This window comes from Linepithema humile, chromosome 6, assembly GCF_040581485.1.
Source record: "Linepithema humile isolate Giens D197 chromosome 6, Lhum_UNIL_v1.0, whole genome shotgun sequence".
NCBI classification, from domain to species: Eukaryota; Metazoa; Arthropoda; class Insecta; order Hymenoptera; family Formicidae; genus Linepithema; species Linepithema humile.
In genome coordinates, this window is record NC_090133.1 from 20406951 (window position 1) to 20428730 (window position 21780).

General features: G+C 39.3%; 1 protein-coding gene across 36 annotated transcripts in view; it reads left to right on the forward strand.

Annotated features, from left to right (window-relative positions):
* trol (terribly reduced optic lobes) overlaps nucleotides 1-21780 on the forward strand; it is a 147506-nt gene that overhangs the window by 111641 nt on the left and 14085 nt on the right. For 19 of the 36 annotated variants that reach the window (XM_067358142.1, XM_067358139.1, XM_067358140.1 and 16 more), the window contains 29 exons: nucleotides 1357-1506; nucleotides 1957-2067; nucleotides 3380-3502; nucleotides 6704-6811; nucleotides 7083-7229; nucleotides 9558-9668; nucleotides 9863-9991; nucleotides 10238-10513; nucleotides 11110-11172; nucleotides 11469-11483; nucleotides 12406-12633; nucleotides 12769-12906; nucleotides 13001-13249; nucleotides 13619-14489; nucleotides 14568-14692; nucleotides 14777-14954; nucleotides 15061-15271; nucleotides 15598-15738; nucleotides 15936-16229; nucleotides 16299-16501; nucleotides 16776-17001; nucleotides 17269-17639; nucleotides 17824-18106; nucleotides 18339-18777; nucleotides 19157-19453; nucleotides 19945-20078; nucleotides 20152-20332; nucleotides 20573-20845; nucleotides 21029-21583. In XM_067358142.1, coding sequence (XP_067214243.1) covers nucleotides 1357-1506; nucleotides 1957-2067; nucleotides 3380-3502; nucleotides 6704-6811; nucleotides 7083-7229; nucleotides 9558-9668; nucleotides 9863-9991; nucleotides 10238-10513; nucleotides 11110-11172; nucleotides 11469-11483; nucleotides 12406-12633; nucleotides 12769-12906; nucleotides 13001-13249; nucleotides 13619-14489; nucleotides 14568-14692; nucleotides 14777-14954; nucleotides 15061-15271; nucleotides 15598-15738; nucleotides 15936-16229; nucleotides 16299-16501; nucleotides 16776-17001; nucleotides 17269-17639; nucleotides 17824-18106; nucleotides 18339-18777; nucleotides 19157-19453; nucleotides 19945-20078; nucleotides 20152-20332; nucleotides 20573-20845; nucleotides 21029-21583 — 6630 coding nt within the window. The remainder of the gene's footprint in view (nucleotides 1-1356; nucleotides 1507-1956; nucleotides 2068-3379; nucleotides 3503-6703; nucleotides 6812-7082; nucleotides 7230-9557; nucleotides 9669-9862; nucleotides 9992-10237; nucleotides 10514-11109; nucleotides 11173-11468; nucleotides 11484-12405; nucleotides 12634-12768; nucleotides 12907-13000; nucleotides 13250-13618; nucleotides 14490-14567; nucleotides 14693-14776; nucleotides 14955-15060; nucleotides 15272-15597; nucleotides 15739-15935; nucleotides 16230-16298; nucleotides 16502-16775; nucleotides 17002-17268; nucleotides 17640-17823; nucleotides 18107-18338; nucleotides 18778-19156; nucleotides 19454-19944; nucleotides 20079-20151; nucleotides 20333-20572; nucleotides 20846-21028; nucleotides 21584-21780) is intronic. The other 17 variants (XM_067358153.1, XM_067358155.1, XM_067358168.1 and 14 more) reach the window with 8 other exon arrangements.

Genomic DNA, 21780 nt, shown 5'->3' on the forward strand with positions numbered 1-21780 from the left:
CTTCGTTTAGTGTGTTCCGCTAGCGTAGGGTACAGCTGAATATGCTACTTCAATATGCTCAATCTCGATGGCTTGGTAAACAATTGAACTTTTCGCATCATTGATTATTTTTACGTTAACCGATTGTTGAAAAGTTTCGAGGATAATAACGACATAATGAAGTGACAGGATTATTTTCATGCTTTTTTGTTTGCTATAATCGAATGTATCGATTTTTGAACTCTAACCACTTACTAAATATAACAATTAGACAATAGACAATTATTAAATGCACGAGATATTTCTCAAACGCGATTGGTTTCAGCTGCTTACGTTTCTGCCCTATATATTCTTCTATCCTATACAGCTTGTTCGCCGTTAGGTTGAAGTAAAAATGAGAGGTTTGAAAAATATCTTCCGGTTGCTACTGTAAGAAAGTTTCCCGTCCTCGCTTCAAGTCCATAATGTTTGGTTTCGGCCGAATCCTCTTAAGGAACTCTTATTTACGTGGGACAAGTGGATCTACCTGCCCGAGCGGACACACACTCGACGATGCTTGCATTTCATTGTGCATTTCTCACGATCAATCGTTACGGCCGTGGTCGAGAAAACGTTTCTCCATCTTATTGCTTCTTCAAAAACCTAAGCGTCCATTGTGACGTTTATTGTCGTATCAGACTAGAAGAATTGATATTTATGAAACGCGAGCACTAAATTTTATCGAGACGACTTATTGAAGATATAGAACTATTTTTTTTTTTCCTTCGATGAACCGTGTTCTCGACGACGTTTCCATTTTATTGCGCCATCCGAGTGCGGAAGGGTCGGAAACACCGGAAACACATTACCCCGCGAATCTCTGTACGGAAGATTCACGGTGGCCGTCGACGGTATTCTCGCCCGTTCGCGCCGCAAACCGCCGCGATGTAAGGCAGCCTGCAAATCTACGCTATGTACGTGCATTGATATATAAGTAGCTGCATTGCGCACGAAATTGTACGGTCAGATACAATGACGATGTTCAATTGGGAATGCACTCAATTATGTCTTCAGATTTTTCCCTCTGCGAGCTTTATCATTCTTGCGGCGATCGCTGCAGCCCGTCCGACCACCGATTGCCAAAAGAATAATAAAAAGTAGGAGTGAAAAATTAAATGAGCGCATTCTCATTGCATTGTGTATGTGAGTCTGCTTGCGGATTGACATCCTCTTTTTAGTCTTTGATGCATTCTCAGTTGCATTATGGTTGCATTTATGGAAGACAAGTGCATTACACTTCACTATCAACACACTCTTAAATTTTATCTCTGGGCGCTCGATTCTCCCCTTTTTTCTTCGCCGCGAATCGCCCTTGAATGTGCTTGCATATGCGCTCAGACTCGTCCGATTCACGCTGGACATCGAAACGCAGGAGGGAATGCGATCTGAGGAGGGAAATGCGTTGCGATGACGGTGGTTGCGTTCTTCTACGGCGTAAATGCGATAATATCTTCGATTGCCTCGATGGCAGCGACGAGCGGGGCTGTGGTAAGGCTTTACTTCGTCCTATCTGTCCCTTTTCCTCTTCAGATATTTATATTAACGAAGACAAACGTCATTCCTGATCTTATACAAACATCTTGGCAAAATATTTTATTTTTTCAATAAAATATTGTTTAGAATATACAAAAATTAATATTTACAAACAGATCGGTGCTATTATATTAAATTTAATTAAAAATGTTTGTAATTTACATACATATATTGAAGACTTACGTATTTAAAAAATTTCTAAATATCTTTCTTAATTTAAAAAAAAATAAATTATATTTGAATTCTTTAATTTTCGTTTATACACCGATATTTTGGTTAATTTTACGTTAATAATACATCAAAGTAGCAAGCAGTTATTATAATGACACTATCAAATGGTTCCCAGCTGTTCCCCAATCCCTAATGCTTTTACGCGAAAGCTTTCCACGTGTTTGTGTCGTAAAGGGGTATGTACACCTGCCGAATGGAAGTGTGCCAGTGGCGAATGCTTGCCTGAAAACCAGAGGTGCGATGGGATAAAGCAGTGCAACGACGGATCCGATGAGGATCGATGTGGTAATTATATTACAGCTTTCGCCCGCAATTAAAAATGGCCTTCTCACCGCTGCTGCTCGTTGACCAGCTGTACGCTATGAAATTTTTACAGGTCTTCGAATACAAAATATATCTTATATATCCACAATCAGCTAGAATCTTTTAATTAATTTTATCTTGATTCGATGAATTATTTATTTGGATGCAATATTAATCATGCAGCATGTCATGACTCGAGTTTAATCCTATATTATCTAAATAATTACTTATTTTGTGTATTTTGTCCTTATAATTTAATTAATGATTGCACAGCTACTGGGATTTAACATTTATTTAATTTGTCTGATTGAAACAAATTAATTAATGTCCGTTTTACACAATTACCAAACCCGAGTCTAATTTCGATGTCTGCTAACAAATCCTGAACGATACTGTATAATACTTTCTGTGCATAGAACGGCTTTGCACTCGATATCGTATTCTTTCTTGCGAAAAGAATCACTCTCTTGTACGTGTTGCACGATCAGAGTGATATCGCATGCTGCATTTTGTTTATGTATAAATGGGGCGCACGTCTCTCTGAGAATATAACCGAATTTGAAAGTTTTCGCGCATGATGAAAATATCCGTAAGTAGTTCATGATAATATTAACTGAACAATGTAAGAAGAGCAAATGTCACGATGGGTCCATGAGAATAGATTGTCCTATTCTATACTTTGTCTTAGACACTTATTAGAATAGAGTGTGTGACTAATGCTCACAATCAGTAGAGTGTAATATGACTAACAAGGGTAATAACGCCTGTGTGATAAGAAGTGCGTAACAATTTATACGGTACGTTTATTTAACACTTAAATAATTGTGTATAATTTTAATATCCACGATACTTTTTATTTTATCGCTTGCGAAAGATATACAAATTTTTTTCAAGAAACGAATTAAATTGGACAACGGCAGAAAATTATATTTAAATTTATGTGCAAAATATTTTGAAAAAAAGATGACAAATTACATAAATAAACAAAAAAATCTTAATAATTATACATCATAAAATCAACACTTACTTCCTTTTTTCTTCTTACGTTATTTTTATAAGTAATAAATAATATCAAAACATTTTGTACATATATTATCGCGATTACTTAAGTGTTAATAATAATTGTTATCGTGCACGCTGAGTGCGAGCACGTTTTTCTGGTCTTACACGTTATTCGATTATCGCAAGCGAATATGAGACTCTGCGGTGGTAAGGCTATTTTTTTCTCCTCTCCCCTTCCCGTAAGAATAGCATGCACGATAATACTCGACATGGAACTTGGTAATTATTGTAGTTACCGAATGCCCGCCTGGGTGGTTTCGATGCAACGACGGATTGTGCCTCGACAATAAGAGACGTTGCGATGGTCGGCCGCATTGCTTGGACGGCTCCGACGAGATTGATTGTCCTCGTAACGGTTATAATTTAGCTTTATTTTACATGCCGAGGATAATATAGACCTAAGTCGTATATTTGAATCGAAATCGACTTGTAATACAGTAGTTTCGACGAATACTGTTTACTAGCGAATAGACGCTATTCGAATAATATAGCAGCATCTTTAATAGTATAGCACTCAGCAAGTTAGAATAAGCTATTTATTTTATTAGAACTAGAATTTTTTATATATATTTTTTTTATTATTTCTTTTGAAACTTATTTTTGGTATCTTAGGTCTGTATTTTTCTTAGCGCATTATTTATATCGACAACACACACGAAGAAAATTTATCGTTATTTACAGTCTAAATTGATTTTAATAACAAATATACATTTTCGTAATTATAATTTAAAAATTTCAATTAAAATTAAAAAAACTATAATTAAAAAATTCGAATTAAAAGCTTCAACGATAATTCTTCTCCGTGCGCCATGTATCTTATTTTTAATTTCTCTTGGTAACATTACTTCCTCTTTTACTCTTTCATCTATTTTCTGTCAGCATTTTTATCGTGGATTGCAATACTTCCTGCGACATATGGCATTCTTGTTATGGGCATATGATACTTACTCTTAGCGATTTAACAGTGAATGAATGTAATCTTTTACTAATTTATTTTCTCGTGATTCAGTGTTGTGTTAATAATTTTACTAAATATCTTACAAAAAAGGTAGGATAAATTAACACAACGATCAACAATATTTATTTACAAGCTCAATATAAAAACGAGGCCAAACGAGACAAGTTGTCATTTCTTATTTTACGACACTTGACTTTATTTTAATTTCAAATCTTTAGTTTATTTTTTCTGTCTTCATTGGTACTTTCATCAACTTTCTCAAAATTGGCTTTTTTGTCTCTCTCTGTGTACATTATATATATTGCAAGACAAAGACTATTAACTTCATCACCGAAGGGAAGTTTACACGCTCCACCTTTCGCAACGTTTTGTCTAAGCAAAATGGATTTGCAAGATCAGCTTGCCAGGCGCAGCGAAAGATGCAGCATGCAAAACTCGCTTATGATTTAATCGTACACCGGTCGATTTTCTGAGTCAGTGTCAAGTCGCGAGCGACTTCTCCAAATGATCTATGTCGATCGTGCGGGACATTTGTGAATGCCTGCTGATTACGCAGGAGTCTGTAGCAGACGGCGGCGACGGTGCGGCCGTTCGAATGACTTGTCGCGCGTCGCGTCGGTGTTCAAGTCGGCAATTAAGAGGCTGTGTAACTAATACGAGCACACAAGTGCGTACACACGTACGCCGAAGCTGTTAATCTCATTTCGCCGTCCTGTATCGACCGTTTGGGCACGTTTTAGCCGGACGTTGACTGGCCATTAACTCGAATACCGACGTGTCGCAACAGCACTTGTCGCAGCCACCTCGGCACGACCCAGCAAAAGACGAATAAATTGAAATCAATCGATGGGAATTTATTCGCAATACTCAATGATTAATCGTCGAACTCGAGATTTGTTTTTGAAACGTTTGGATTTCTTCTTAATCTTTTCTACCGCCGATGTATTGACTCAACGCATCTAAAGTGATGAATATAAAATAGAGAAAAATTTACTTTAATACATTTCAATTGTAAATAAAGAAGCTGTTTTGTATTTCAATTTTTAATTGCATTTTATTAGAATTAAAATAAATTAGAATAAAAATAATCGTAATAAAGAATTGAATAGAAAGGAATATGAATAAATTTTAAAATCAAATCTTGATTTTGAACGATTGGATTTCGCAAAAATAAATTCTCATTAATTCTTTTCAATTTGCCTTGTTTCATATGTGATCAACAATTTCTATTTCTATGTTTCAGCATCATATATGTACACATCTTGTCATACTCGTACTTTAGTACCGAGAGATACAATGCGATATAATAAGATAAGAAATCAGCAACAATAAGTTGATAATTAAAAACCGATTATTTCTTTATCGCGATTTTTATGGTTTCTTATGCTTATTCTTATACTTCATTGTATCTCGGTTTTCATAGCTGTTTGTGCCTTGATCTTGGATATTGGATTCTTGGATTCGATAACCATACTTGCGTATATGACATATATCTTGATTACGCGCTCGGACTTTTTAACATGCACTTTGCATCGATTATATGGATGGGATGGAACAACTCTACTTATTCTTTACTTCTCTCTGTCTTTCTACTTGTCTATCTGTACGCCTGTTTACTATCTACTGTCCGTCTCTCTATTTTCAGCACAGGTTGCCTGATCTTTGAATTGCGCATCTCTATATGTGTATATATACATATCTATATCCGCGTATACGATTATACATATATGTATATATACGTTTTTCTGATACCCTTTTACCTCCGGTTATTTACGTCTCCGCAATTTTCCACGCCGCGCGCTGACGCGTGCACAAACCGCGCTCTGCTGTTGCGTCCACCGCGTACCTCGCGACTGACGTAACTTTTGTAAATGTCACGTTTTACACGATGGTCCTCTCCACGTTTGAGAAACTAAGTTTAACCTGTTTAATAAAAAACAAAAAAAAAACAATGTTCGCACAAAGTAGTTAAAATAAAAGTGGCTTAATTTTAAAAAAAGCGATATTTATACAAAAGTTTCTCAAATTATGATCGAATAGCGAAGTTATAAATAGCTGCGTGGTTATAAATTAAAATATCTGAAAATCGCATGTAAAATTTCTTTTTATCAGCAGCCTTTTTATTCAATTAAAACGAATGCGTGCACGCGGCATCGCGCCGTCATCTCCGTGTTTCTTCAGGTACACGACCTACGGCAATATGCACGATTCGACCAGCGGCTCCGGCGCACTTTTATCGCCCTTCGTCCATCGCCCAAGAGGAAGCACCTCTCGCGGGACTCTTTATCGATCGATAATTATCGAAGGCACTTGGTCAGCCTCGCGCATCTAATTTCTCCGAGCAAGGGTGAGGGCTGGCGCGTTATACATCGAAGCCGTTTGCAATTTTTTCCGGCTGACTCATACGAGGGTATTCTTCGTGACCCCGCTTGACGACCCGGCGAAGAATGCAAGAATAGCCGCAGCTGCGAGCGAATCGTTATTAAACAAACGTGCATATTGCCGCTTCGTACCATTTACACGGTCTAAAGGATCTTCTCGTCTGTCCTCCCCCGCCGCCCTTACTCGCGATTCAACCAAGTTGATTGGTTTTTGCAGAATGCCCCGACGGTGAACTGCCCTGCGCCAACGGTGTCTGTATCAATAAGAACTTCTTCTGCGACCACAATATCGACTGCCATGACGCCAGTGACGAGCAGGATTGCCGTAAGAATATCTTTAGACAAATATTATACATTTTCGCTGCTTTAATGCAATCTGCAATGTTCAATATTCAAACGTCGTATTACGCGAGATATTCTATATCCTCATACGCAGAATATTTTACAAACATCATAAAACGCACTGATGCATTTTATAAATTGAAGTTGAACGAGATTTTTCTCATTAAATGGATATTTATGGAACTCTTATCTTTCCGTCCGGCTAGGTCTTGTTCGACGAAAAAATAAATAGCTCGAATAACTACATTTTGCAGCGGATAGCGGCGAGACCGGCGGTGCAGGCCAAGAATGCGAACACGACAGTTTCACCTGCCGAGATGGTAGCTGCATACCTCGAGCGGCGGTGTGCGACGGCCGTGCGGACTGTCCGCACAACGAAGACGAGATCTTCTGCCTTCGAGGTGAGACAACTTCTGGAATCCTAATATTTCCACCTATCTTTATTATAAAAAAATTGCGTTTATTTAGGCCGGTAAATATGATCTTTATCGATAATGTATTTGGAAGATTGATAAGGAAATCTCTCCCTCGTTCGTCAATTCAGGCTTATGGCTCAGTCTTTCAAATGTATCATAGCCTTAAGACTTAAGACGGCACTGGGATTATGTTTTGAGAAGGCAAATCTTATTTCTCAATTTACAATTAGCCTTACGTCACCGCCCAAGTGTTGAATGAATACTGTCTTGTGCGAAGTCTGAAATTTAATCTTGCTCCGGCTGTTTCGTACCATGGAAAAGTTATTTTATTTGGCTGCATAAGCCGCCGCTAATCTTGCTTGCCATTCGTCAAAGTAAATAAATCTTGTCCTAAGATGGATTTAATGAAAGATGATATCCTCCTCGAATGTATGATTTAGAGCAACGATGTGAGATAATGTGCGATAATTACGCTCAAGTCTTAAGGCTATCCAATATCCGTTTTAAGTTCTGGTTACTCGTACAGTCCCTTCAGCAAAAGAAGGGCCCTTTCGTGTCTCTGAGACTTTTCGGACACGTATGCGTGTGCGTTGTGGACGCGCTGTGCCACCAATACATCGATGACACATTCGCGAGAACACCGCAACTCAGATTGAGTTACTTCTAGGTGTAGACGCCTCGGATAATGCCTCCTCGAGGGGGCATCCAGAGACGAGGGTGGTAGCCGGTGTGAATCCGAATAACGAGGCTTACAGCCCAGACACAGATGCAAATGCTGATGTGCCGCCGACAAATCTGAGCACGCCGAGGAGTTGTGCTCCGGATGATTTTGTTTGCGCCGACGGCACTTGCATCCCCGAAACCCACCACTGCGACCATTTCTACGATTGCCGCGACTTTTCCGACGAACAGTACTGCTTCGGTTAGATTATTTGTAGATCTCGAAAATCTGGTGGCACGTATCCTCTCTTCGTGTCACAGCTCCACGCGATTCCGTTTTCTTCTCGATGTTCTGTTAATAAATTGCGCCGAAAGAAATTGTAGAAGCAAAGCACGCCGTATCTTAAAGTTGTAATTATTCGCGTATTTAAAAATGTATACATTAGCACTGTAATTGTTTAAATTATGTTAAAATGTTTCATATTTGAGATAATTTATATCATTTGTTTTATTAATTATTATGACGGTTATTTTTTATTTTTTGTCTTTATTATTTTTCAGCATTTTTTTTTAATGAATATTTCCAAAATTATATCTTGCTCAATTATTTATGATAAACATCTATGTTATTTCTCCGTATATTCTTTTTATTTTGTTTTTATATTTTGTTTTAAATATATAATATTAAAGTTCGCTCTTTTATCTGCGAGATATTCCGGGTATCCTTTGAAGAACACCAGATTCTCTTGAATCTATATCCTTTTCTGCCAATCTGTGTTAGCAGCTGAATAGAAGATGTGTAGGTTGTTCCAGTAGAGACTTGATTATATTTATATAAAATTTACCATCATCGCAGTCTTATATTATCCGGCGCATCCTTATAAATAATAGTGCATCTCTGCCTGGCGTAAAAATTTAGATTATCGTTTCTTTTTCTCGTAGGTAGTTTGGCATAAATTCTATTATATGGCATGCATAGAATGAGGAAAGTACATTTTTCACCCGTAGAAATTGTGTGTGAGCGAATTTATATCTTGGAAGGAAAGATACTTTCAAAAAATGTATAAATATTTAACGACGCTGCTTTTAACAACATTTGTGTATACAAGTTGCTCGACAATTCAAAACAACAAAATTGTGCCTAAATTTAGGAATCATAAATGTCTTTCCTCTTGAGTCTACGTTATATTGAATGATGAATTATATATATATATATACTTAAGTGTTTGTAGATAACAATTAGTGTGCACAGTAAAAAGAGAAATATTTCAGAGAATAACATCGAAATGTATGAAAATATCCAGTTTATAAATTTGCTGTGTGAACTGATTTCTGATATACAAATATTTAGATTCTGGACCAGATCTGTCTAATTTGTTTACGACAGCGAGCAAAAAAAAAAGTAAAATAGACAGTAAATAGATAGTTCTGCTCTAGATTCTAAAAGTTAAATATTTTTTTCTAGGTAATGAAATATTTTCCTCCATCGTATTTATATTTCGACGTTAGATCATTGTTTAGATTGTAATGACGGACATATGATGGCTCCGTGGCTGACATTTTACATGTATCTGTGTCTCATCTATATCGTTTTTTAACGAACAGATGGCTTATCGTTGTCTCATTGACGTATAATGCAAACTCTTATTTTAGGATGCACGCGGGATCAGTTCCAGTGTGCTAATAGAGATTGCATTCGCGCAGATCAGAGATGCAATGGATACATCGAGTGTGCCGACGGTTCTGACGAGCCAGAAGAATGCGGTGAGTATGTACAGAGGGGTAAACAGGACGCAATCAACGGTGTAATCAATCAAAGTAACGGGAAAACATTTCATACTGCTAGAGCACCGGATGCAAATATTTACAATTTGATGTAATTTCGAAGTGATTTATAGAATTGCAATCTGTCATTTTGCAATTTCGTGTTACATTTTTTATTTCTGTCGGCTTATTAGGACCATCAGAGCCAGGTCAATGTACGGCTAGCCAATTTATGTGCGTTTCGGACAGAAGATGCGTCCCGCAATCCTCCATCTGTAATGGAATTCCAGAATGCAGAGATGGATCCGACGAGCATAATTGCGGTAAGTTTACCAAGTTCAGCAACAGCAATATCGGCATACAAATATTGTATGTCGCATAGCAAATAATAACGCGATTAGCTGAAATTGAGATCCGCGAGTTCTACTTTGAATTCTCACACATGGTAATTGAGAGCTAATAATAATAATCGCGCGGATCGGAGCGGCTTCTAACTTAATTGTCAGGATATTTTAAACAACTCCGCAAAGATACAGTATAATGACACGCATTTAACGACGAAACTAAAGCTCAAGAGGCGTCATGCTCGCGCGAGGAGTGGAGGTGCAAGAACAATGATTGTATACCTCGACACCGACGTTGCGATCGCCGGATCGATTGTCCGTACGACGATAGCGACGAGTTGGGCTGTGACTATAGGGCGTTGCATAGAAATCACAGTAGATGCCGGTCGCACGAGTGGATGTGCAATGACGGTCACTGCATCCCGCTGCATCAGCGATGCGACAAAAGACTCGATTGTCCTAGAGACATGTCCGATGAAATGGATTGCAGTTATGAGAATCGTGAGTTTCCCCCGGTAGTTAGTTATCCAGCGCGAAGGCCGCCTCCGCGCAAATGGGGATCGCACGGCCGGCCGATAACAGCGCGCCGATAACACGCCATGCGCTAATCAATAATACCTTGTAAATATCTATGACACATCCGTAACATAATATCTGTTGTAACGTAATATTGTAATGTTTCATACAACACTAAAAGATAGTACCTCATTTGCAGTGAAAAGGACACGAGTAAATCAGTCTGTTGTATTTCAAACGTTTAAATTATAATTCCACTTTTCCCTACCCGATAACACACGTATATATTTGTAATCCGACAATAACAAGAGTATTTCATGACAAATAATATGGGATAGTGAATAGTTTCTAACAATTTCTAGTATATAGTAGTTACATCATATTGTGTTATACTTCCCAGACTTAATGACTAAACGAGAATAAAATTGCATTTCCTTGTGGAATTATAGGTAGAAAGGGACCCAGTAGAAATGTTGAATTAACGAAGTTGATAGTAATTAAATATATCTTGTACATACACTAATAATTAATAATCGATTATTTTCTTTATTATAAATTAATTATTTTTCTTCGTTATGCAGATACCGATGGAACATCTGATCTCAGACTAAAGACGTATCCCAGTGAACAAGTGATTAAAGAGAGTAAGTGTTATTGTTCTTGTTTTCGAGCAACGTATATACCGAACGTTTAATTAGATATTATATATGCATTTGTTGCAATCTAAATTATTTTTTAACAATTATCTTTATTCCGTGAAAAGCAACAAATTTTAATAACTAATATTATTTTAATTGCTAAAAATCTCAAGTATATTTACGCCAGAAAAATTACGCGAAATAATAATAAGCAACAAGTTCCGCGTTGTCGATAAATTAGCGTATTTGAAAAGAAATTTAATTAATAAATATGTTTGTTATTTTGTTCTTGCCTTGGCCAGATCCGGCGAAGCAAGGTAAGACTTTTAAAAAAATATAAGCTGCAAATCATGCTGTGGGCTAAAATAATCTTCATGAATCATTGAACATGCAAAATTGATTATATAATACGTGTTTCTATTATAATATATACATATTAAGTGTCTACATACATATTGAACTGTACATATATGTATGTATTTTTGCTTATCGCAGTTTTACATCGATGTGAATGCCTTTTTAAACAAAATAAGCAAAAGAATATCCTACAGTTCGGGTTGACGTTAAAGAAAGTCTGCTGTTTTGATAAATTTTACGATTATTAATATAACACTTCATTATTATAAATATATTTCGCAGGTACACACTACAATCATAAAGCTACAAAAAACACATACTTAAGAAAGCGCTATTTTCTCATGATAAAATTGATAAAAGTTTCAATAATAAAATTGAATTCTACGAAGCCACGCATGCAGATGCAATCATGCATGATAGCTGGATCAGAACTTAAATTAAGCGCAGAGTTTGTGATAAATTGTTAAAAAATTTTTTTACTGTTATTTGATAATTCTGATCAAGTGTACATTTTCGCTTAAACAAATTCTTCGACACTAATTCGTCCGAAATATTTCGAACTTACGAACTTCGAACTTACTTACTTTCAAACTTCTTCGACTTTATTATCGGGTGTACTAAAACATTCTCATTATCTCTACATGCAAACACAAGTACACCTCAAGTAACACGGTTAGGAAAAACTGAAGTGTTGCACGAAACATACTAACACGACAACATCAATACCATCTCAATTCGAAAAGTCGAGCAAATCCGCTTGCTTACGGATCGCTGCTGACGGGATGTTTGACATACTATGGGCGTAACAATCCGTAACGATCAAAGGTGCAACCTCCCGAAACCCAACGGAATTTATGTCACGCAAAATCGTTTTCCAATTAGGTCGCGAGGTCGTATTCCAATGCCGTGACGAGGGTCTGCTGCGTGCCAGAGTACGTTGGATCCGCGGTAACGGTCTTCCTCTGCCTCCCGGCAGCCGGGACATCGGCGGTCGCCTGGAAATACCCAATATTCAAATCGAACACGCTGGAACGTACATTTGCGAAGCGGTGGGTTATCCATCGTCCACTTCGGGCCGTCAAGTCAGCGTCGACCTTACCGTCGAGAAATGTACGTTTCCTTTTTTTTTTTTTTTAATATACGCTTACGCAATGTGTTTGTAACAGAAACCAGCTATAAGCTATTAATAAATTTAAGACCGTTTTAATGACCGAACATTCATAATTAAATGAATTAATTACACAGTCGAGCAACCGGCCACCAGATCTCCGGAAGTGTGCCAATATGATCAGGCTACTTGCAGCAACGGCGACTGCATTCCCAAGACGCACGTTTGCGACGGTAAATTCGACTGCACCGATGGATCCGACGAGATGCGGTGCAGTAAGTGTATTTTCTTCGAAACTATATCCGTCATCCATATTTCACGGTCCGAATGTCACACAAACGTCACGACCGACTGGTTACCTTTCAACAGGTCCGCACGGATGCGAGCCGAATGAGTTCCGTTGCAATAATAAGCAGTGCGTCAGCAAGTTATGGCGTTGCGACGGCGACAAGGACTGCGCCGACGGCAGCGACGAAGAAAACTGCGGACCGTCTCCCGCGGGATCGTCTTGCCGTTACAGCGAGTACGCCTGCAGCAGTAACAAGCAATGTATCCCGAAGAGCTACCACTGCGACATGGAGCGCGACTGTTTGGACGGCAGCGACGAAATCGGATGCTGTCAGTATTAATGAATGTTTTATGGCTATTTTATCGCCAATCATCCGATTTTTATGTCGGATAAATTTAACAATGGATAGAACAAAGCTAACTTTGACGAAACAATCGGCATTCGTCAAATAGCAAAACGAAGATGTCATCTCGATACTTGATTCTAATAATGCATTTTTATCTTGAACTTTTAAAGTTCTGATTTTAAGAATTTTTATTTACAATGCATCATTTTTCTAATCAAATTTCTAAATAATATATAAACAATTTAGAAATTAGAAATTAATATCAGTATTTTTTAACACTATTATTAAATAAAATATCGTTACTATTAGCGAATTATGATATTAACGTCGTGATCGATCTGTCTTTATGCAGCTCCCGTTTACATCGTGAAACCGCCACCGCCGATGATCGTCCTGCAGCCGGGCGAACTGCTGGTTCTCACTTGCACAGCGATCGGCGTACCGATACCGGAAATCAATTGGCGGCTCAATTGGGGACACATACCAGCGAAGTGTTCGATGTCATCCTCTAATGGAACGGGCACATTGACGTGTCCGGATATACAGCGCGAAGACCAGGGCGCGTACTCGTGCGAAGCGCTGAATATCGGCGGCTTCGTCTTCGCCGTGCCGGACGCTATCGTCGTCGTAAAAGAGACGCGGGTCTGCCCGAAGGGCAAGTTCAATTCCGAGGCGAAGACCGTGGACGAGTGCATCTCGTGCTTCTGCTTCGGCGTTGCCACCGAGTGTCGCAGCGCCGATCTCTTCACCTACCAGATTCCGCCGCCGTTCGATCGCCACAAAATCGTAGCGGTCGAGACCGCGCCGACTATCAGAATTAGCAGCGACATCACCAGCCAGGTGTCTCAAATCCGGCCAATCGGCCGCGACGGCGTTCAGCTGCTAGAATCCGACAGCAACAACCTAAATGTCTACAACGTGCCGTACTTTGCGCTGCCAGAGAACTATCACAGCAGTCAATTGAAATCCTACGGCGGCTACCTGAGATACACAATCCGCTACAGCGGCAACGGCACGCCGAATAATGCACCCACCGTTATCCTGAGCGGCAACAATTACATCCTGGTGCACAAGGGCGCGCAGCCGACGCCGGATTACGACACTGAGGAATCCGTCAGGTTCTTCTACGGCGACTGGTACAAGCAGCAAGGACGAAGCGAGGTCCTGGCCTCCAGGGAGGAGATCATGATGACACTGGCGAACGTGGACAATATTCTCATAAAGTAAGCATCGTGCTCTATAGAGATTTTCTCTCGTGGAGGACCACAAAGAACATTATTACAGCGTTCGATATATTGCAGAATGCAGTACGACGACTCACCACAACAGGATGTTCGTCTCACCAACATCATCATGGACACCGCCGATGTGCGAAACACTGGACTGGGATCCGCCTCCTTTGTGGAGGAGTGTCAATGTCCTACTGGTACGTCGGCTTCTTCGACATAATTAATTTATTGTCGAATATAGTGCTCTTTTATTTGTTTTGTTTATTTTAATTGTCTTTAAGGATACACTGGTCTTTCCTGCGAGCATTGCGCACCTGGTTATCTAAGACGCGAGAGTGGGCCGTGGCTTGGCCAGTGCTACAGAGACGAACCGCCATGTCCTCCGGGATACTACGGCGATCCTTCGAGGAACATCCCTTGCCAGATTTGCCCTTGTCCGCATACCAATCCGTCGAACCAGTAAGACACGAATGATTTGTATTACGATGACGATGCGTCGATAGAGCAATGCTTTTGTAATTTTGTTAAAAATTTAATATAATATGATATATTATAATTTTGTTAGATTTGCCCGCACGTGTCATCTTGGATCTGATGGGCAGCCGACTTGCGACTGTCCTCCTGGCTATGTCGGACGCAGGTGCGAACAATGTGCCACCGGATATCAAGGGAATCCTCTTATTCCCGGAGATATGTGCGTTCCACTTGAGGATTGCGATTCTAGCGGCAGTCTCAGCCCTCACACTGATCCACATACCGGCAAATGCCGTTGCAAGGTATACTAGAGCGATTGCGCAGTAATTATTTATATAATTTATTTTTTTTTACAAAATGTCCTAAAAATCGCGAAACTCGAACGCTATTTTCTAGCAGGAAATTTTTTCTTTATCCTCGCAAATAATATTTCTCTTTAAAAATCTTGCGTAACATTTTTACTGTTGTTCTTGCATCCATTTTTCACGGATTCTGTTAAAATGTAAGTACATTATGCAATCCTTTTATGTATACAGATATATGTAAATTGATTGTTAAGATAAATGAACGCTTTTGCAATATTGAATATAGAAGCGCCGTATTTATTCTCTGATGTTTTGTCTTTCAGCAATACGCAACGGGTTTGACTTGCAACCAATGTAAGGCGAATACCTTTAATCTGGCCTCGACAAATCAATTTGGATGCATATCTTGCTTCTGCATGGGTATCACCAATAGATGCATCTCTTCTAACTGGTACAGGAACGAGGTAAGACAAAAACATCGCATTTGTTACAATCTTTATCACACATACATATATGATTATTATAAAAAAATTTTTTTAATGTAAAAATTAATTGCATAATTTTACAATTCTAAAAATAGAAATTTTTGATTTTTTAAAAAAGGCTTATAAATATATCACATTATATTAAAAGCTTACAATTAATTATTTATACATTGCAGATTCGTGTATCGTTCACCAATTCAATTCGAGGCTTCTCTCTGATCGAATCCAAGATCATCGACGCACCGGCCATCGTCGAAGGAATTCATCTGAACACCATCAGTCGAGAAATAATTTACAGTGACTTCCCGAATCGCGGAAATAACGATGTTTATTACTGGCAGTTGCCCAGCATTTTCCTAGGCAACCAGATAACATCTTACGGTGGCAATCTCAAGTATACCGTCAGATACGTTCCTTCGCCGGGCGGTCAAAGTTCAAGGAACAACGCCGCGGACGTCGAACTCGTCAGCGTGAGTGCATATTCGCGAGCCTTACCCGCGTTACCCAACGACGATGTAATAGTGATTTAATGCATACAGGCTAACGACATCAACTTGCTCTACTACTCTCGCGAGTCTCCCGAGCCGAACTCCCAGCAATCGTTCACCGTGCCGTTGCTCGAGCAATATTGGCAGCGCAATGACGGAACGCAAGCGGACAGAGAACATCTTCTAATGGCATTGGCGGATGTACAAGCCATCAGAATTAAAGCCACCTACACGACACATACAGACGAAACTGCGTAAGTAACTCATGCATCTCTGATATTAAAAAAAAAGACTCGAATATTTTCAACTGTAGTAATTGCTAAACAAAATCTGAAGACAAAATACAATAATTATCCTGCAAGCTTTTTAAGCAGCCATAAAATTTCGTTTGAGAAATAAATTAATGAATTTTTCGATAGCTTAAAATAACATTTTTGAATTTAATTAATGTTTAATTAAAAACAAGAATGCTTTAAAAAATCTTAAAAGATTTTAGTGAGTTATCAAATAACAATGTGTATGCTCTAGACTCTCCTTCGTATCTTTGGATACCGCCGAGAAAACCAATACAGGGAAAGCGCGCGCAGTCGAAGTCGAAGAATGTACTTGTCCCACCGGCTACAGAGGACTTTCGTGCGAGGATTGCGATGTTGGTTATACTCGGGCCATCGAAGGACTTTACTTAGGCATCTGCGAGGCGTGCAACTGTAATGGACACTCGAATCAGTGCGATCCTGAGACCGGTATTTGCGAGGTATGCAAAAAGCGATTTATTTTAATTGTATATTAAATTATTTAATACATTTTTTTTAAACTGCTGGAAGTCAAGATTCTTATTAAAATAATTAATTCTATCAATAATTGTGTTTAGATGTGAAATTTTTCAAATAAAGCATTATTTAAATCTTAATCATTTCAACGCCAAGCTATAAAATAAATATGATTGAAACAACTATATAAAATGTAATGCAGATCGATATATTCAGGGGTTGATTTAAATATTGAAATTTTAAATTGACAGAACTGCGCTCATCACACTACCGGTGATTTGTGCAATGAGTGCGAAGCAGGATACGAAGGAGATGCTACTCGAGGCACTTCAAATGATTGTACGTACAGGAGCCCAAGACCCGAACCATGTAGATGCAACGAAGCTGGCTCGCGCAGCACGTCGTGCGTCGACGGCCGATGCGAATGCAAAAGGAACGTCGAGGGTTCAGAATGCAATCGGTGCCGCCCGTCGACATATGGATTACGTGCCGAGAACATTGATGGATGCATCGAGTGTTACTGCAGCGGAGTAACTGATCAATGTCACGAGAGCACATTGTATGTACAGCAAATACCGATGTGGGTGTACGACTCACACCACGGTTTCACCCTCACAGACTCGTAAGTATGCAACATCGTTTATCCAAATAATGTCCTTTGATTATTTCGTAATTACATGTTTGTTTTTCTGAATAGTTTTTATAGTTAATATGAATAATAGAAATATATAATTATTTTTTGATAATTAAATCGATAAAGCAATTAAAATAAATTTGAATTTAATCGATACCTGAATTTTTTACAGAACCAGACGCGACATAATTAACGACGGTTTCGAGCTAAACGTAGCAATGAATGAAATCGGCTACCGCTATCCGGACAGCAGAAGCCGCAGATTGTTCTGGTCGCTGCCAAGCGTCTTCACCGGAAACAAAGTGAAGAGTTACGGCGGTAATTTGACTCTGACGCAGCATATCACCGCGTATCCTGGCGCTCAGAGTTACAAGGATCAAGACATTCTGCTGATTGGCAACGGCGTTACATTATTCTGGACGAATCCAGCAGAGATCCAACCCGATGTTCCGTTGGTACGTAAAAAAATTTATATGCCGTTTTGCAGTTTTGCAAAGAATTGAAGAACAATAGCTTCAATAAAAATACATTTTTCAATGCAAAGCTAATTGCTATTTATATAACATTTCACATCTTTGATCTTGTTTTACTAAATAAAGCATCAAGCTTAATATGATGTAAAATAAGCTCGAATATTTACAAGTATTTCACCGGTATTTTAAAGGCAACGTTTACATTTTTTTGCAGACCTATTCTGTACCACTGGTAGAAAACGAGTGGAGACGATTGAGCACCGAAGGACCGCGCAGCGCTTCCAGGACAGATCTCATGATCGTGCTTTCCAATCTGGAGGCTATTTTGGTCCGCGCATCGCACAGCGAGCGAATGACCGCTACATACATCAGCGACATCAGCATGGACACAGCCGTGGAGAATCTGACCGGAAATCGACGCGCGACTCAAGTCGAGGCCTGTCGTTGTCCGACGGGTTATACTGGAACATCCTGCGAGACTTGCGCGCGCGGTTATTACAGGGACACTAGCGACCGATCCGTCAGCTATCTGGGCGCGTGCAATCTCTGCCCGTGTAACAAGAACGAACAGAGCTGCGAGATCAGCAGATCCGGTCACGTCAAGTGCCACTGCCTGCCGGGCTACACGGGACAGTATTGTCAAGACAGTGGCGGTAAGTAAAAAGAAACAATTTTTTATATATTTATAATAACATACAAAAAATGAAATTTTTTTGTTTAAAAAATTGAAATTAAATCGTGAAAATTTCGAAAATAAGCGAATAAAAAATATACTGAGATTATCTTCTAGATTTTCATAGAGCAAATTGTATTCACAATGGAACATTTATAGATTAATATTAAGAAGAAAATTAATTAGGACAATCGAGTTGTGTAAATGTTTTACAAAAACAATGTCAATTGCGAGAGAGCGATATACTTTTGTCAGATTTACTTTTGGATCATAGTAAAAATAAAATTTCAAGCTCTAAAAATTCGAAGAATTAGTAAAAAGTTTTTAAAAATATAATTAAGTGACGACGCGTTGATCAGGTGAACTGATGGTAAGCCTAATGCCCTTGAACGGCGAGGTCGAGCTGAACTCCGTGGTTCAATTTACGTGCAACTATGACTATCCAGACACATTTTACATCTATTTTAAATTATCGTCACTTAACGGGCTTCCCGTGACTGCTCGGACCGGCACGCCCGGCCCTATAATCAAGACGCAGAAAGGAGCTGTGCGTAGCTGGTCTGTCCACGTGGGACACACCGCTTGCAACGTGGAGTGTCATATCGTGACGTACCACGGCAGAGAACTAGTCAAGATCGTGACGTCGATTACACCAGGTTTGACGGACCGCAGAGCTTTCAATATCTCTTGTCCGTCCGGCAGTGGTTCGTGGCGAGGGAGAATGTAGAGCATTATAGATCGTTGCCAAATTCGGTGAAGGAATTTTTTTTCTACAGTCTGTATCACGATTCCATGATTCTTCGCAGATATTTGTGAACAGAGAAGTGCTTGGCTTTCGATCTGGTGTATGGTACTCTGTATTATGAACGTTGTGTACGTCTCGATGCATATATTAAGACATTTGTGTTTCGAATTAATTAATATAAATTATCATTCTGCGAAATAACTGTCCCTGCCACGATGTTTCGTTAAAATTCGATGGTGGTTGTATCTTTGTGACGTACATTGCCTACTTATTACGGCGAATCTGTAGAATTGCAGATACCCGTATTTGTTATTAGTTCCCACGTCGTTTTAATGTCGCGCTAAATTGTATGAGAAAATCTTGGTCGCTTAAAAATTAATTTTATTTTTATTTTCTGCACAGTTCCGGAACCAACCGTACCGGTGGAACCTGTACCTCCCCCGAGGATCATAGTTTACATTCAAGAACCGGAATTCCAGATCGTTCAGACCGGAAACACCGTTAGATATCACTGCATGGGCAGATCCCAAGATAGAGTAATTCTTTCATCAATTTTTATCATAGATAATGCTCTTGAATGTAATTATAATTACTTTTATCTGAAAATAGGACTCAGTAAACATTAGATGGGAGAAAGAAGGTGGTCAACTACCGCCTGGCAGAAGCATCGACGATGCGAATGGATTATTGGTCATCAGAGACGTAAAGGTGTCTGATAGTGGCATATACGTCTGCCAAGTAAGCGATGGAATAAACATCGAAAACAAGAAAGTTACCCTGACTGTTGGAGGTACAATGCGAATTTTGATTATATTGCACATTAAGTTAAATGTTGCCGCCATATTTTGCGTTTTGATAAATTTCAAAAATTGAATTAAAAAATAAATCAATATTATATGCGATCTAATTCTTTTCGCTGTGTTACTGGACGCAGCATTTCCGAAGCACTTGTTGGAAATACCAGGTACAAATTATAATCGTCTCAAGCCGTTCGTGAATAAATCATAACTTTCTGTAACTTTATTTCAAGGAGCTACTTCGGAGGAACCTAGAGTCGACATTAAACCATCATATCAGCAAGTGAAGGAAGGCGAACCAGTCGAATTCCGTTGCGAGGCCAGCGGCAATCCGCCACCGCTATTAGAGTGGATTCGAGTACATGGAAGCATGAGCCCGGAGGCGACGTTCTACAGCGGCGTGTGGCGGCTTCCAGCCGCGTCAAAGAATGATGCGGCCGAGTACAAGTGCGTCGCTAGAAACAACGTTGGCTTAAATGAGAAGACGACTATCTTATACGTTCAAGGTATAATCGAAAAATTCATGCATCTTAAACGTCACGATATCGATGGACTTCAAGTTGTTTCATCGCAATGATAATTAATGCTGATTTATATTTGTCTAAAAAATTCGTATACTTGTAAACAATAGAGTGACATATGGTTTTATAACAACAAAAAAATAAAGTTTCACATTTTTTTAATTATAGACAATCCTAACAAGCCACCAGTAACCGGCATAGCACCAATCGTGACGCCGTCCGAGTGGACCGGCACGCTCGGAGAAGTCGTTAGATTAGTCTGCACACCGTCTCAGCACGTAAATGTTACCTGGACACGATCCGGCGGTCTGCCATTGCCTTATTCCGCGACTCAACGCGACGGCGTGTTGACCATCACCAAACCCACGCCGAATGATTCCGGCTTATACGTGTGCACCGCGACAAGCGCCCGCGGAACAGAAACAAGTACCTCCGCGAGAATAACAATAATACCCCGCAGAGATCCACCAGTAATCAGGGTCAGACCCGAACGGCAGGAAGTGTCCCAGGGCACAATAGCCGAGGTGCAGTGTATCACCGGCGGGGAGCCGAATGTGCAGGTGAAATGGAGCAAGTACACGGAGACGATGAGTTCCCGCGTGCAGCAAGTAGGAGATAAATTGAAAATCATTAACGTTCAAGTTTCCGATCGTGGAGTGTACATCTGCCGAGTCAGCAGTCCCGCGGGTAGTTACGAAGCCAGTGCCATCATCGAAGTTGAACGTGAGTTTATAGTAGCATCTTGATCTTTAAGAAAAACGAACGACTCGCTTCTAAATTTTTAATATGTTAAATAAAAAAAATAAATGTATGATAAAATTAAAAACTGTCAAATTTGTCTGAAAAATCAGCCATATATTGCCAAAAAAAATGTAAATCTGCATAATGCAGATTCACGGCCTTTCTTGTCTATATTTTAT